Here is an 18,000-nt window from a genome sequence, read left to right on the forward strand (position 1 = left end):
AAAATAAAATCAAAATTGTTTTCTAAAATATATATATTAAAAGTAATTTTATAAAAAGTTATTCAAAACAAATTTATCTAATAGGATACTATAAATTTTATTTTATTTTTAAAACTGAATTAAATGACACATAATATTTTCAAAAATAACTAAAATTAAATTTAATTATTATATATTTTTAATATGCTTTTCTTCAACAAATATAATATTTTTTTACCGTTCATCACAAATATTGGTTCATCACAAATATTTATATGTATAATTTAAAGATAATTATAATAAAAAAATTAATAATTTAATATAATAATAATTAGAATAGTTCAATTGATAGTTAGGTAAGAATAAAAGAAATAAAGACCTGACTTCCAATCCACAATTAACTTTTAAAATATGAATTTCGATCACTATTGATCAAAATAATAATAATAATAATTATTATTATTATTAAAGCTACATTATTAAAAGTAATGATAATTTGAAAAAATTATTCCTAAAATAAATTTTTTTTAAAGTCTAATATCTATACATATATGTAAGTTACTAATTATTAAATTAAATTTACATATTCTTTTTTGTTAGAAACCAAAGAGTAGTAAAAACATGTAGTAGTGCTAGTTAATTTTTGTGTGAACTGAATCTTGCTCTCCAAGTTAAAACATAGTCACACACATACGAAGTTGTGTAACACCTTCTAGAAAATAGTACACGAAATCAAAACTCAACCTCCTCCTTCCACTTTCAGCCACCTCATCACTTTTACGCGGTTTTCGCATCATCATCACCACTCACTAATCACCTCACCCACCTAATCACATTTAATTAACATTTAATTAAACATCCCAAATTACCATAAACCATTTTTCATTTGACATTTGGCACTTACACCAAATATATAAACCTTCTCACTTAAGATAACTCTCATATTGCTTTCCTCGAACTTTCATTTCCTTTTTTTATTTTTATTTATATACACTATTCATTTCTAATTACTACTATTATTATTCTTTTCTACACAAAAACAATAAAGATAATACCCATTTTACCCTTTTTCATCTTTATATTAATACTTGTCACTCTTGTCGTCAATGTCAATTTCCCTCTAACAATTTTCTCTGTTCTGGTTGAGTAAAGCTACATCCATTAGATACACATATAGATATAGTTTCTATAAACATTGAACTTTCTGAAGAAAATCAAAGAAAATGGAGAACAACAACAACAACAATCAACAATCGTTTTGGCAATTCAGTGATCAACTTCGTGTTCACTCGTCAAATCTTGCAAACTTATCGTTAAACGATTCAATTTGGGGAAACAATTACTCATGCAACAAAAATGAAAGGAGAAATTTTGATATCAAAGTTGGTGGTGAAATCAACAACAACAACAGCAGCAGTGATGGTTGGAAACAGATGAACAACAACAACAACATGGTTGGTGTTGTTGATGTTGGGATTAACGGCGGTTTCAACAAAGGAGTTTATCCAAATTCAAACCCTTCTTCTTATGGTAATTTTAATAGTCACAACAACTTGAATATCAATTTCAAGGGACTTAAGTTTGGTGGTGCTAAGGTTGAAAATGAGAATTTTCATCTGGCTAAATCTTCTAAGAAGAACACAAACCTTAACAAAAAACATGGAGACAACAACAATAGTAACAGTGAAGGGAACAAGAATAAGGATGTTAAAGCTGCTTCTGACAAGAGATTCAAAACGTTGCCACCGACGGAGTCTTTACCTAGGAATGAAACCATTGGTGGGTATATCTTTGTTTGTAACAATGATACCATGGCTGAGAATCTCAAAAGACAACTATTTGGTATGTTCCTTTACTTTCCTTTTTCTTTCTTCTTCAATTATGCAATTGTTATTATTATCTTTGATCTCTATTCTACTTTAATTTGGTTTCCATGTTTGTCTAATAATTTTACAGTATTCATTAGTTTAATAATATATTATTACTCTAAAAAAAAATAATAATAATAAGATACATGGTTAATTCAATCTTTTGTGAATTTCTGAATGTTTGTGAATTTAGGTTTGCCTCCCAGATACAGAGATTCAGTTAGGGCCATTACTCCTGGGTTGCCCCTTTTTCTTTACAACTATACAACTCACCAACTTCATGGAGTCTTTGAGGTATGTTCCTTGGTTAATATGCATCACAATACAACCATCACAAGTTTATGCATTTTGGACGTGTCATAAAATATGGTTTTGGTTTTATTTAGGCTGCAAGTTTTGGAGGAACAAACATTGATCCAACTGCTTGGGAGGACAAGAAGTGCGCCGGAGAATCTCGTTTCCCTGCTCAGGTAACATCTTCAACCCAATCTCTATAGTTGTGTCACTTTGAATTGCTAATTTGTGGAAGTTAAGAATGTTTTTCACAAACATTGATGAATACAGGTAAGAGTGATTACTAGGAAAACATGTGAGCCACTTGAAGAGGATTCTTTCAGGCCAATTCTTCACCACTATGATGGTCCTAAGTTTCGTCTTGAGCTGAATGTGCCTGAGGTATTTAAATTCTTCACCCTTTTGAATGTAGTTCTTGTTTTTGTTTCATGTGAACTAAATTGTGTTTTCTTGTTTGGTTTGTTTGTAGGCGTTGTCTCTGCTGGATATTTTTGAAGAACAAGATACTTCCAACAGCTCTTTGAAGGTTGTGCAGGCATAAAAGGGACACAATTTACAAAGAATAAAGAAAAATAAGTCATAATTAGAGATTTGGGTTTGGGTTTGTGTTTTATAGCTATATATATATGATGGACTTACAAATAGAGTCCTAAGATATATAAAAGACAAAGTGAGTGTTTTTAGTCGAGGGTTCTTGGATGAATATTGAAGCTTAAATATTGTGTTCTAATGTTTTTGTATAGAGGCTGCTACTGCTATACATGGTGTTCCAATTTTCTTATGTTTGGTATAAAACTATCTATTATATTTAATGAGAATATAATATTTATTAATATTGAACTATTTTGCTTATGTTAATTTTTATTGTTTTTCAATCATCATTCTAGGTTAGATTTGGCATTCTCAAAATCAACAATTGGACTAGGTAAATTGGACTATAATATTACTAGTCAACAAAGACTCTGTCCAAAGTCTTCTTCTAATGAGAAGACTTTGCAATGAAAATTATTTGTTGAGTATGGATATGGTTCAATTTTGAGCTATGTGTGATATGGTTTGGTAATCTGAATTTCTAACCAAAAGCCAAATAGGAATATGCTAAAGCATTTTCTTGGTTGTTTGTTAGGTAATTGATCCTATAGAAGTAGATGAACTTAAAAGGGAGTAAATTTCTTCTACCGTTAAGTTTATTTAAATAACTTGTACTACTCCTAGTATATATTTTTACTACCAAGTTGGTTTATGAATGATTATACTAATTTATGAGTCAATTTTGCTGTTGGGATGTTCAAGACTAGCTGTAGCCAGCTAGTTCTTTGGAGTGCCTTACGGTATAAGTAAAGATAGATATCGATTGCCACACTTTTTTTTTCTTTGATTTTTTAGTTGATAAAATCTTTTATATGTATTGAAAGTTTAAATAAATTTGTTTATGGAAACAGGAAATATCAATTTTTTTTATTTTTTCCTTCTCATCTTTGATAAAATCTTGTATCTATAGAAATATATAAAAGCAATGACGGAGTCTATTTTTTAATAATTTTACCTTTTTATGATAACTTCCTTTAAAATCTACTATTATTTTTTATATATTTTCCTACTATTATCTTTTAGATAACTTTTTATTATTAATTTCATACCTAACAAACTATAAAGTTTGCGAATACTCAATTAGGCAAAACTATGTTTTAGGTCTTTTCAAAAGAAATGCAAGTAAAAGAAAATTGTTTTTTCAGGTATCAAAAGTCCTTAAAAAGTTTCACAAATATATTAAATATATGAATTACCATTACATAATTAAAACATTTTCTTCCTAGATTTAGGAAATCAGTGGATCCTATGAATAATATTAATTAACGTGAAATACTTGTGAGTTTTAACTTGCAAAATTGAGTTTCATTATTTTTTGTATGTTTTTATCATTTTAGTTATTATGTATCCGTTTGTAGAGTTATATTATTTGCAAATACGAAATTAAGAATCACTATATAAATAAAGTTTGGAAAGTTAACTAATATCTCTTGGGTCCATAGCTCAGTGGTAGAGCATTTGACTGCAGATCAAGAGGTCACCGGTTCGAACCCGGTTGGGCCCTTTTTGCATCAATTTTTCTTTTGTTTCCCAGCAACAGCACTCAAGGAAAACGGAATACATTATATAGATAATAACATATTAGTCTCTTTTCTGCATGTTTAAATGATAGAAACACTTCATGAACTCCTAATTACAAAGGAGTATAACATAACTTTAATACTTTTTGTTTTTTTAAAACGATTTTTATAATGTTATATATTTTGGTGAAAAAAAATTTATAAATATATTTTTTATAAAAAATTTAAATAAAAAATTTTGGTTTGAATAATTATTCTTAAAATATTATTTTAGGTATTTCATCATTTTTAAAAAAAAAATTAGATATAAAATTTTTTAAAAATGACTTAATTTTGAAGCTATTTCAAATATCTTTTTATAAAAATCAATTTTTTAGATACAATTTTTTGATTTTGACTCTTCAATAAGGTTGAGTTGATCTAGCCTTGTCTGGACCCATTCAGCCTCATCAAGCTCGACATCTGTCAGAATCCTTAAGGAATGGATCTTCACCTCAATGGGAAGTACTGCCTCCATACCATATACCAATGAAAAAGAGGTTGCCCCCGTCGAAGTGTGCACCGTGGTACGATAACCATGCAAAATAAAAGGTAGCATTTCATGTCAATCTTTGTATGTCTTCAACATTTTCTAAACAATCTTCTTTATGTTCTTGTTTGCATCCTCAACAATGTCATTCATCTTTAGACGGTATGGCGACGAGTTATAATGTTCAATTTTGAAGTTTTTGCACAATTCTTTCATCCTTTTGTTATTGATATTCGAACCATTGTTAGTAATGATTTTGTTAGGAAACCCATAGCGGCAAATGATCTCTTTTTTCAAAAAGCGGACAACCACCTATTTTGTTACGTTAGCATATGATGCAGCTTCCACCAATTTGGCGAAATAATCTATGCCTATCAAGAAAACCGATGCCCATTCGAAGTGGTTGGTTCTACACGTCCTATCACATCGATGCCCCACATTGTAAAAGGCCAAGGAGATGAAATGACGTTCAAAGGTACCAGAGGCACATGTATTATGTCAGCGTAGATCTGGAACTTGTGGCAAGTCTGCACATGAAGAAAAAAAATCTACTTCCATAATCAGCCAATAGTATTCCGATCTGAGAATCTTCTTAGACATTGAATACCCACTAGAATGTGTTCCAAAGAAACCTTCATGCACATCTGTTATAATCCGTTCTGCTTCATGTCTATCCACGTGTCTGAGCAAGATCGAATCATAACTCCGTTTATAAAGTACATCTCCACTCAAGAAGAGCCTAGATGAGAGTTATCTCATGGCCTTCTTGTTTGTGATAGACATATTCTCAGGATACACTTATTTTTCAACATACATCTTAATATCATGGAACAAAGGCATGCTGTCTGATTCTTCCTCGATTGTCAAACAATATGCAGACTCATCCATGTGCTCAATATGGATAGAAGGAGCTTCATTCTTCCACTTGACCTTGAACGTGGATGCTAAAGTAGCAATAACATCCTCCAATTGATTCTCATCCCTCGGGATATGATGAAAAGTGATTTCATAAAAGTAGGGAATCAATTTCATGACATGCTCTCTATAAGGAATCAACTTGTGATCACGGGTTTCCCAATCTCCTCGAACTTGACTTACGACGAGAGCTGAGTCTCCATATACCTAAAGTATTTTAATCCTTAAGTTAATTACTGTTTTGATACTGAAGATGCATGCCTCATATTCTACCACATTGTTGGTGCAGTCAAAGCATGATCCCGTGGTAAACGAAAGATGAAATATTGTTGGTGAAGTAATTATTTCACTTATCCTATGGCCATGCACATTGGAAGCACCGTCGAACATGAGAGTCCATCGCGATCCTGGTTCGGGTCCTTCCTCAGGGCCAGGACCATTTCATTCTCTTATGAATAAGATATCCTCATCGAGGAAGTCGAACTTCATGGGTTGGTAATCCTCCACAAATTGATGTGCCAAATAGTCAGAGAGCACATTGTTTTTGATGGCCTTCTGCATGACGTACTATATATCATACTCCATTAGGACCATCTGCCAACAGGCGACCATTCTGGTAAGAGCGGGATTTTCAAAGATATACTTGATGGGATCCATCTTAGATATCAACAACGTTGTATGGGTCAACATATACTGCCTCAGACATTAGATATCCCAAGCAAGCGCACACCATGTCTTCTTAAGCAGCGTATACCTCTTCTCACAATCTGTGAATTTCTTTCTCAAGTAGTGGATATCATTCTCTTTTCTAGCCGATTCATCGTGTTGCCCAATAGCATAACCCATGGATTCATCCAGAACAATCAAGTACATAATAAGAGGCCTTCCTGGCACTGGAGGCATTAAGACCGAAGGCTCTTGCAAATATTCTTTTATCTTTTCAAATGAATTCTGACAATATTCATTCCATTCAATAGCTTGATCCTTATGAAGTAGTTTAAAAATAGGTTCACACGTAGCTGTGAGGTGTTATATGAATCTAGCTATGTAGTTCAATCCACCTAGAAAATGACGAACCTTTTTCTCTGTTTTTGGTGCTGGCATATTCTGTATGGCTTTGACTTTGTCAGGATCAACCTCAATCCCACGTTGGCTCACGATAAATCCTAGAAATTTTTCGGATCTTACCCCGAAAGTGAATTTGTTGGGATTCAATCTCAACCTGAACTTCCTCAATCTTTCAAACAGCTTTAGCATATGAATCAAATGTTATTCCTCAGTTTAAGATTTTGTAATCATATCATCGACATATACCTCAATCTCTTTATGAATCTTATCACAAAAGAGAGTCACCATTTCCATTTGATATGTTGCATCACCGTTGTTTAATTCAAAAGGCATGACCTTATAACAAAAAGTTCCCCAATGGGTAACAAAAGTAGTCTCTTTCATGTCTTCCGGAGCCATCTTTATTTGATTGTATTCAGAAAAACCATCCATGAATGAGAATACTGAGAACTGAGTTGTATTACCACCAACACATCAATATGTGGAAGCGGAAAATAATCTTTCGGGCTTGCTTTGTTCAAGTCTCTATAATCAACACACATTTGTACATTGTCATCTTTCTTGGGCCCAACACAATGTTTGCAACCCATTAAGGATAATTAGATACCGCCAAAAAACCCGCAATAAACTACTTATGAACCTCTTCCTTTATCTTGATAGCCATATCAGGTCGAGTTCTTCTCAGTTTCTGATTTACCAGAGGACACTCCTCTTTGAGCGGTAGTCGGTGCACCATAATATCTGTATTTATCCCAGTCATATCTTGATACGACCAAGCAAATACATCAATGTACTCATGAAATAACTTAATCAACCCCTTCTTAAGATTCTCATCCAAGGTAACACTTATCTTTATTTCTTTTTTAGAGTCTTTAGACCCGAGGTTGATCACTTCTTGAGAATCCTGGTAAGGCTGAATGAACTTTGACTCTTGCTTCACCAATCTGACCAACTCTTCAGGGAGCTCACAATCCTTATCGTCGTGGTAGATTGGATTTTCAAAGTCATAATGGACGGATATGCACGAATGGTGATTCATGCTCTTTTTTATAATGATGAAAGAGAAAAAAATATAAAAATAAAACATTGCCATATTTATAAAAAGGACAAAATGAAAGACATGGAACATAACTGAATGTGAAATGCTCATTTATTCATGATAAACATTGTTAAAAAATAATAGGGCCCCTACAAATTCCCCTATGCTTTGGGCAGAGCCTAAGATTTTTAAACAAAAAACAAGAAAAAAATACTCTTTCATCATCATGACTTAGGGAACATCCACATAAGTCCAATTATTAAGCTCTTGGCCCGAAATCTTTTTGAACATGAAGCAATCTGTCCTTCAAAGAGGTGTCCATCACTGAAAAATGTTTCCGGTATTGGAAGGACTTTCCCCTTAGCTGTCTTCGGAGTCTTTTGCCACATCATCTGTTGTGATCGGTATCCCAGGCCAGACTTATCTTTGTTCACTGGAAAATCAAGTACTATACCCCAACCTTTGGGGTGTCCAGTTTCTTCACAGTCTTGACATCCTTTAGAGAATACATGGGTAATTCATATTTCTTGGATCCTCCATTATGAAGCGCAACCATTATTATGTTAGCAATCTTGAAGGCCTGAAACGGGGTTTCGTGAATCTCACCGCCCACTTCTATATACCAGAATGACGATAGTTGACTAACCGACACATCTTCCTCTCCATCTATTGTGATAATTTTACCATTGATGATAAATGTCAACTTCTGATGAAGGGTAGAAGTGATTGCCCCCGTTGAGTGAATCCAGGGATGTCCCAAAAGAAAGCTGTAAGCCGGAAAGATATCCATAACAAAGAAAGTAGTGAAAAAGATATACAACTCAAACTTGATTGGTAAATCTAATTCCCCTACCACAATTCTTCGAGACCCATCAAATGCTCTGACCACCAACGTACTTGGCTTGATCAACAAACCTTATATAGTCAACTTGGTCAGAGAGTTCTTAGGAAGTACATGTAACGAGCATCATGTGTCCACCAACACTCTGGATATAATGGCATCAACACACTCAATGGAGATATAAAGATCCTTGTTGTGAGTTTTACCCTATGGAGGCAGATCATTATCGCAGAATCCCATATGACTACCACCAACAATGTTTGTCACAACCCCCTCAAAATGCTTTACAGTAATCTCCTGAAGTACGTGAGTTGCACTAAGGAATTTAATCAAATCATCCTTGTGCGCTTCAGAACACAACAACAGAGATAGTATGGAAATTTTAGATGGTGTCTGATTAAGTTGATCCACTACCTTGTAGTCACTTCTTTTTATTATTTGGAGAAACTCTTCAACATCATCTGGAATGGATTTAGTCTAGGGAGGGACATGCCCCTGACTAGTACTGGCAACCTATTTTCCTTTACTCTTCGCAACTGCTTCAACATTATCTTTCTCTGGAGGAGGCGCAAATGCAAAGACACGACCACTCCGGGTCATCCCTTTGGTACCTGCAATATTAACTACTGATTTACTAGCAGTACTGGGCTCTTCTTGCTTCTACCCATGAATGTAAATTGTTGAATTATAATTCTAGGGAACGTCCTTGGTACTTTCGAAGTAAAATGGAGACGACACAATAATTACCAAGAATGCCATTGGACTAGGGATTAGCAGAGGAGCTATTGGACTAGATGATACTGGAACTTGTAGAGGACTATAAGGAATCTTTAGAGTGGCCATATGCTCTTCATCATAAGCCTGTTCTACCACAAAAATCCCTCCATTCATCAATTGTTAAACACCACCTCTCAACTTTTCACAATTCTAAGGCTCAAGCAAACACTGCTCACAATCAACTAAGCAACCCAGGAACACATCATTTGATAACAAAGTCTCTTTAACCACTGTTAAAGAGGTCTTCATATCATCAATACCGATCACCAAACTACAATATCGATTTTCTTACAACATACTCACAGAAGGACTGACATAGGGAGACATGAGATTGTTATTGACATTAGGACCATTAGGTAAAAACGAAATGGCCTTTGAATCAATTATATCTTATACCTTGTGTTTTAAAGCCTTGCAATTCTCAATAGTGTTCCCAGGAGCACCAAAGTGGAATTCACATCTTGCATTAGCATCATAGCTAGGAGGAAGTGGAGTTGGAGGAGGTCCCAATTCTCTCAACTGGATTAAAGAACCACGTAGTAGATGAGCAAGCAGTTGACTATACGACATAGGAATAACATCATATTTTCTCCCAGCTTCCTCTGTCTCTATTGACTGGGCTGATAATAATTCTGACATTGAGGAACATACGGTTGTTGATATTGTATTTGTTGGAGAATTGCCATCCAAGGCACAGCGGAATTTAAAAATTTCTCCATTTAGTGATCCTTACGAATGGGCATGATCAGTGATAGAATCGTTACCTCTTGTGGCGATTCAAACCTTTGGTGCATATCTCTGATAATGATCAAAACCTTTGATACAAATCCACGGGGCGATCACGAACGTTGAACGATGACAACGTCTCTACTCAGTCCACACGAACGGATTCCTTCAATCGCAGTGCTAGCTGTTATGAATGAAGGCTTTGAGTGAGAGAAAGAGGGAAACAAAATTCCAAGTCTCTACTTGAATTTCTATCTGAGTGGATTGGAGTCACAATGCTTCTACCCAAGGGGTTCTATTTATAGAACCACTTGTGTGGGCTTCAAGCTAAAAAGCCCACTTAAGTGTATTTTGGCCCATATCTTATAATATGCCCAAAATCACTTAAGTATTTGGTACCTTACCATATTTTGTCTCCCACTTAAGTGCACCGTACCTTACGGTGTTCCTTAGTTACTCTATCTCTCATCAATCCGTCCTTTGTGTGTGACCCTATAGGTTTTCGCGGCGTTGGCAATTATATTAAATCACGCATTTAACATAATAAACAGTGAGCGGTATCTAGCAACACATCACTGCTACCCAAGTCACGAAAATGTCATGTGATCTGACAAAACCTCCTGTGATAATAATTATGTGTATAATTACCCCTTTGCCCTTATGTCTATATTGAACACAAGGTATTGACTGTGTCACCCTTATCCAGTTCAATATTGGGCCCATAGACATTTATCCTGTTACGCAGGATTGGCAAATTCCATCTAGGACACTCATGTCCCTCAGCATGCTTCGTGGAGTACCCATCAACTGTCTTTATGGTTATCCAGTTACGGATAATGTTGGATCAGCAACAAAGCACTCGACTCTACATCTAGGATCCATAGTGGTTTCAGGTCGAAGAGTGGTATACATTATTATCACCATGAGAATAACTTATGACACTTTGCATAACTTTCTATATAGTATTCTCATAGCGGGTCAATCCGGTATAAATATTACTCCTAATATTCATACCTATGTTTAAGACTTGATAACTCTTTATCCATGATTCATGAGATGTGATCATCAGTCTACAAACATAATAGTCTTAATGCTTTAATGTTATCCCACTTCACACTAAAGCTCGACTACGGATACTTTAAGAATAGTGTCCTTATGTTTAATGTGTTCTCATGATTAAGTCACACTTAATACATTAAACAGACTATCTATTCCAGGGACTTTATTAATCAACCATAATAAAGAAAATGCCTTTAAATAATTCGATACAAGTACCAAAAGTATTGGCCTCTAGGGCTTACACCAACAGTATTTGCAGTTGATATGACATAGGTTGTTGACCAACATGAATTGCAAAAGCCTGTTGTTGATAAGAATTGGGAGTCACCTTAGCGACCTGATAATAAGGTACCATGTAGGCCTTACCCTTCCCTTTAGATGTTGAGGAAACATTCGTCTCTCCTTCCTGCTTCTTAGGGAACCCAACATAAGGCTTCTTACCTCCATTTGACATGGTAGCAATGACGCCTTGAATCTTCCCACTCTTTAGGCAATTCTCGATTCTTTCACCAACGACCACCAAATCAGAAAACCCCGATGATGCACTTCCAACCATTCAATCCAAGTAATGACCTTGAAGGGTACTCATAAACATATCTACTAGTTCCTTCTCTAAGAGAGAGGGTTGAACCCTGGCAGTCAAATCTCTCCACCTCTGAGCGCATTCTTTAAAATACTCTTCCGCCTTCTAGGTTAAATTTTGAAGTTGAGTTCTATTAGGAGCTATATTTGTATTATACTAATACTGCTTCAAGAATGCTTCAGCGAGTTCTCTCAAAGTTCAGATATGTGTGCGCTCGAGCTGCATGTACCATTCCAGGGAGACCCCACTGAGGTTGTCCTAGGAAAAGTGCATTGAGACCTTTTCATCATCAGAATATGCTGCCATCTTTTTGCAATAAGATCGAACATGAGTCATCAGGCAGCTGACCCACTTATACTTCTCAAAAGTAGGAACCTTAAACTTGGCTGGAATCTTTACCCCAGGCACTAGGCACATATCAACAGCTTGTAAACCAAAGGAACCAAATCCTTATATTGATTTCATATTCTCTCCCAGAACACGAAACTTCTTCTCCACCTCAGCTGGTAAAGGTCCATAAGCATCATAAACAAAATCAACTTTAGGGATGTAGAAAGCGTCTTGGTGGTCATCAATCTCAGTTTGAGCCCCTCCTTGGACAAAGATAACAAAGGCATGAGCAACATTTTGATGAACGGGACCACCCTCAGGTAGTGGTTGGGTCACAACTAGAACATTTCCTCCCAATGGGTTCAATAGCGTAGTTAGAACTGGATTAGCAGCAACAACTCTCAAATTTGCTTGACGGACCTCTTCTTAGCCCCTGACTAAAGTTTGTAAAAATTCCATAAGCTGACCCATTTGGGCCTTTATGTGGGTCATATCCTCTCTTAACGCAACTTGGTTCTGCTCCAACTGGCCCATGATTAGCTTCTGATTGGTACGAGTATTATATGGATCTCGAGAAGTCAGTTTGACGGTAATAACGATTATGTGAAGGTTAAAGCAATAATGAGTTTATTGGTTTCAACTTTATGAAATGAAATATGATATATGAATGATGCATGCATGCAAAAGTTTCATTTTTTTTTATCATTTTAATTTTAATTTTATTTTCAGGGAATTCGTGAGATTTGTCTATTATCGTGAGAAATCATAGAGTATAAAAATAGAGACAAAAGATAATACCCAAATAAAGGGAAATACGCATTTTATTCATATGGAAGAAATAAAGGGTACAAATACAAATCATCAATCTGCTCATCGAGCTACAATATGATCAGCCCGAAGTCTCTCAAATACAACTCTATAGACAGAGACAAAGTGAAATACAGCCCAAGGAGTATCATGGGGAAATATAATATCATAAGCTTCTTCCAACAACTTGGGCAGATCTTCTAGTGTATGGACAACAAACTGATCCAGACGAGCATGCCTATCACTCCAATATTATGCATCCTTGATAAGGTTGTGCAATAACGTATGATTAGGTATGTTCAGAAGATCCTGTAGGAAAGAGTCCTTTTGATCCAAAATAACTTGGAGATGACGACTGTGTCTCTCCTAGTGAGTGACCTCTTGGTTGAGCATGTTGGTGTCTTCAAGATTCTCGTCAGCTTGACCCCTTGGCTCGCGAATCTCTTTAAACCTCTTGTCCAAGTCAGTTTGATGCTGAGAAAGAGAAACTTCTAGTTTCCTAGCACGACTTCGTTCTTCTTTCAACTCCTTATTGCAAGTCTCTAATTGGTCTTGCAATTTCTTGAGCTGATCTTGGTAGTTAATCTATGTCTTGCAAACTTTGTACTATGCTCCAGTGAGTTGCTTCTTCTTAGAAGAAAGGCTTTCATAAGTACCCTTCAAAGCTTCACCTACTTTCCTCCTTTTGTACTATTCTTCCTGAATCTCTTTGGCGGTCTTGGCTACTCGTTCCCTTTTCTGGTTGAGGTTAAGCTTCAAGTTCTCTCCATCCAAAGTGAGTTTACCGATGTTACATCGGAGATCAACATTCTCCTTTTACAACACTATAATAATATCCTTGAGTTAGTCAACCTCTAAAATAGGAACAACAACCGACTAAACAGGTTTAATAGTCATGGAGGGCTCAGGTGGAAATGGCAACAAAAATTCTTTGACCCTCTCCTTAACCCACCGTGTGTAGGCTTCCTTCATAATGCAATTCTTCTTTCCCAACTCGACCCTTCCTTGGAGACAGATTTCTCCCCATGCTCTGATAATCCTTTTCTGGAACTCTAAGTTGTCAACCCCTTCATACAAAACAAACTTCTCTAACTTCTCGGAATCTGGCTTGTCCAACATTGGGTAACCCAACTGACGTAGCGCCAATATCGGATTATAGTTTATTCCATCTTTTGTACCTAGGAGGGGAACATTAGGGAAATTACCACAATTGAGGATGATCTTGATGTCGTCGTAGCTTCTAGAATACCAGGAAATGTCTTCAGTTGTGAGAGACATGATCCTTTATGACCATTTAAGATTTCCATTGTTGTCGACAAAAGGATCCTTGCTGGGTAGATGCGAAATAAACCCTCTATACAATAGAGGGATACAACACACGATGGTTCCTTTCCTCTTCTGATTCCTTATATGGATAAAATGATAAGTATCAATAGGAAGAGTATAAACAAGATTCTTTGCCATGAAGATATAGATGGAGGCTAAATCCACAAAGTCTTCCATATTCGGGAACAACACATTGGATCAAGTATGCCTTTTATTTCTTTTGAAATTCTTTGTTTTATCGTTTGCATTTTATCTTTTTAGTTAGCATGCGTGATGAACTAATAAAAGAAATAAACCTAGGCTATTACACTTTAATGGGGTGGGGGAGCATGTGACCCATAATAGGGGGATGATACTATTACAACATAAATGGAAAATGGAAAGAGATTAGACAAAATACAACCCATGTACCATGCCTAAAACATACAAGTGACATGGTACTCTCACACAATACAAGTTATTTGAATGAATTAGAGGCACGTGTACTTGAATCTCAAAGGTACATGTGGACACAAACATGAATCAAAGTGAGTTAGTATGCATTAAAAATTGGATTAGAATGGATATTAATGCTAAAAAAATGGATGAAATGAAATATAACATAATAAAATGATGTAATGATATAGAGATCATGGTGAATGTAATGGACATGCAAGCATATCACATTAAATTGAAATATCATTTTCAATTTAAATCTGATAATCACAATCAAAATATAGACAAAAATGGAATTAAAATCAAAGATACATGGACATGGTATATGGAATTAATTTTATTCTACCGAAGCATGAATTAAAAGTCAAGAATTATGGGAAAATTCTAATAAAAAATTACATGGTAATCAAGTATTTTTTTAGGGATTTTTCATGGTTATCAAATGAATTGAATTAATATCTAACACGTCTAATTAAATTCATAAATGAACATTTAATAATTAAATGGATTTTTCCTAATATATCCTAATCATGTTAAACAAGATATTAATATCTAATCAAATTAAACATGAATTATATTGTAAAAATGAAATGAAATGGCAAGAAAAAGAAGCTCAAAATAAAAAATAAATTCAAAATGGGCCGGGGGGTGCCAAGTCAAGAAACATGGTACTAGTAGAATTACAGGCACGTGAGTATATGGGCAAAAGGCCCATTGGTTCAGTCCCGTGGGAAGGGGGTATATATGGCAGTTTGGGATGAGGAGGAGTAAAAGGCTACGCCCATGATGCTAAGCCCATAAAAATAAGCCCATTGAATTGACCACATGAACATGTGGATCAACAAGCAAAATGTCGCGTGGTAAAATCAATTTCAAATGAATTGAATTTAAATCAAATTAAAATGTGCCAGTTTCAAACATTAGCTCAGACCACAACCTCATATGAAACCACCATGGACCAAAACACCGTAAATCACCTCAAGAGGCAGTGGTCACTAGAAATGTAAATTGATGCCATCATCAGCTTCGCCTTCTCACGCTCTCCGTGAATATCCACTCAATTTTACCAGATTCTAGCCCTAAATCACTATCAGAATTAGGATCCTCAAGAACCCTAGTTTCTTAATCTTAAATTAAACTCTACTCTCGAAAAGTTAGAGCCCAGAGGATTGGGGCTCTGATTTCCCTAGCTTTCCTCTATATTCCCGTAACAAGAAATTGAAGAAAAGAAGATTTTTCAGAAACACCTTACCGGAGATGATGAAGACAACGAAGGAATCTCTGCTTCCAGGTAATGAATATGAGTCCTTATTTCTTGCTTTATCTAAATTCCTCTTCTTCTCCTTCTTGATTCTTCTTCTGAAAAGTTGTTGATGAATTTGAGTGCTAATATGTTGAATTGAGAGTGATGAGATGGTCGAATGGAGAGAGAGGAAAATGGTTGAATTGAAGGTGGAGAGGTTGGTGGTGATGATGGTGGTTGCATATTTTGAGCAGTGAAGAATGAATTCTGTAGATTCTATTGAATCAGAATGAAGAGTGATGGCGATTTTTATGGCTTGATGATTAAGGTGATATGTTGAGGCTTGAGAGCGATGGATGAATTCTTTTATGAGTTTCTGTGATGATGATTCATGGTTGTGAGAGTAAATGATTGGAGCTGAATGACTTAGAGGGTGAGATGAGAAAGTGATTGGAGACCTAAGTTGTAAGTATTTCTGTAAGTGTTTTATGAGTCGGGTGATGAACCCTAACTCTGAAGACTGTAGCTCTGGTGCGCATTTTATATGTTATAAATTTTGAGGTGTTCGATTCTTGCCAATAAAAAAATTTCAAACCAATTTGGTGGATGAATTCTTTTATGAGTTTCTGTGATGATGATTCATGGTTGTGAGAGTAAATGATTGGAGCTGAATGATTGAGAGGGTGAGATGAGAAAGTGATTGGAGACCTGATTTGGTGGTTGTGACACATCCTTCTCTCCATCTATTGTGATAATTTTACCATTGATGATGAATGTCAACTTCTGATGAAGGGTATAAGTGATTTCCCCCGTTGAGTGAATCCAGGGATGTCCCAAAAGAAAGCTGTAAGCCGGAAAGATATCCATAACAAAGAAAGTAGTGAAAAAGATATACAACCCAACCTTGATTGGTAAATCTAATTCCCCTACCACAATTCTTCGAGACCCATCAAATGCTCTGACCACCAACGTACTTGGCTTGATCAACAAACCTTATATAGTCAACTTGGTCAGAGAGTTCTTAGGAAGTACATGTAACGAGCATCATGTGTCCACCAACACTCTGGATATAATGACATCAACACACTCAATGGAGATATAAAGATCCTTGTTGTGAGTTTTACCCTCTGGAGGCAGATCATTATCACAGAATCCCATATGACTACCACCAACAATGTTTGTCACAACCCCCTCAAAATGTTTTACAGTAATCTCCTGAAGTACGTGAGTTGCACTAAGGAATTTAATCAAATCATCCTTGTGCGCTTCAGAACACAACAACAGAGATAGTATGGAAATTTTAGATGGTGTCTGATTAAGTTGATCCACTACCTTGTAGTCACTTCTTTTTATTATTTGGAGAAACTCTTCAACATCATCTGGAATGGATTTAGTCTAGGGAGGGACATGCCCCTGACTAGTACTGGCAACCTATTTTCCTTTACTCTTCGCAACTGCTTCAACATTATCTTTCTCTGGAGGAGGGGCAAATGCAAAGACACAACCACTCCGGGTCATCCCTCTGGTACCTGCAATATTAACTACTGATTTACTGGTTGTACTGGGCTCTTCTTTCTTCTACCCATGAATGTAAATTATTGAATCATAATTCTAGGGAACGTCCTTGGTACTTTCGAAGTAAAATGGAGACGACACAATAATTACCAAGAATGCCACTGGACTAGGAATTATCAGAGCAGCTATTGGACAGGATGATACTGGAACTTATAGAGGACTCTAAGGAATCTTTAGAGTGGCCATATGCTCTTCATCAGAAGCCTGTTCTACCACAAAAATCCCTCCATTCATCAATTGTTAAATACCACCTCTCAACTTTTCACAATTCTAAGGATCAAGAAAACACTGCTCACAATCAACTAAGCAACCCAGGAACACATCATTTGATAACAAAGTCTCTTTAACCACTATTAAAGAGGTCTTCATATCATCAATACCGAGCACCAAACTACAATATTGATATTCTTCCAACATACTCACAGAAGGACTGACATGGGGAGACATGAGATTGTTATTGACATTAGGACCATTAGGTGAAAACGAAATGGCCTT

At 35.7% G+C, this 18,000-nt stretch overlaps 1 protein-coding gene and 1 non-coding gene across 2 annotated transcripts; both read left to right on the forward strand.

Annotated features, from left to right (window-relative positions):
- The first annotated feature begins 1,042 nt into the window (after positions 1-1,042).
- On the forward strand, positions 1,043-2,981 carry LOC127102383 (B2 protein). Its single transcript, XM_051039755.1, has 5 exons — positions 1,043-1,821; positions 2,041-2,141; positions 2,234-2,317; positions 2,412-2,522; positions 2,611-2,981. Exons 1-5 carry the CDS (start codon positions 1,203-1,205, stop codon positions 2,680-2,682), a joined length of 987 nt encoding a protein of 328 aa, XP_050895712.1. The 5' UTR covers positions 1,043-1,202; the 3' UTR covers positions 2,683-2,981.
- A 1,183-nt stretch (positions 2,982-4,164) lies between these two features.
- On the forward strand, positions 4,165-4,236 carry TRNAC-GCA (transfer RNA cysteine (anticodon GCA)). Its single transcript has one exon. It is a non-coding gene; the product is annotated as a tRNA-Cys (tRNA).
- Positions 4,237-18,000: the final 13,764 nt, after the last annotated feature.

The sequence above is a fragment of the Lathyrus oleraceus genome, chromosome 7, assembly GCF_024323335.1.
Source record: "Lathyrus oleraceus cultivar Zhongwan6 chromosome 7, CAAS_Psat_ZW6_1.0, whole genome shotgun sequence".
NCBI classification, from domain to species: domain Eukaryota; kingdom Viridiplantae; phylum Streptophyta; class Magnoliopsida; order Fabales; family Fabaceae; genus Lathyrus; species Lathyrus oleraceus.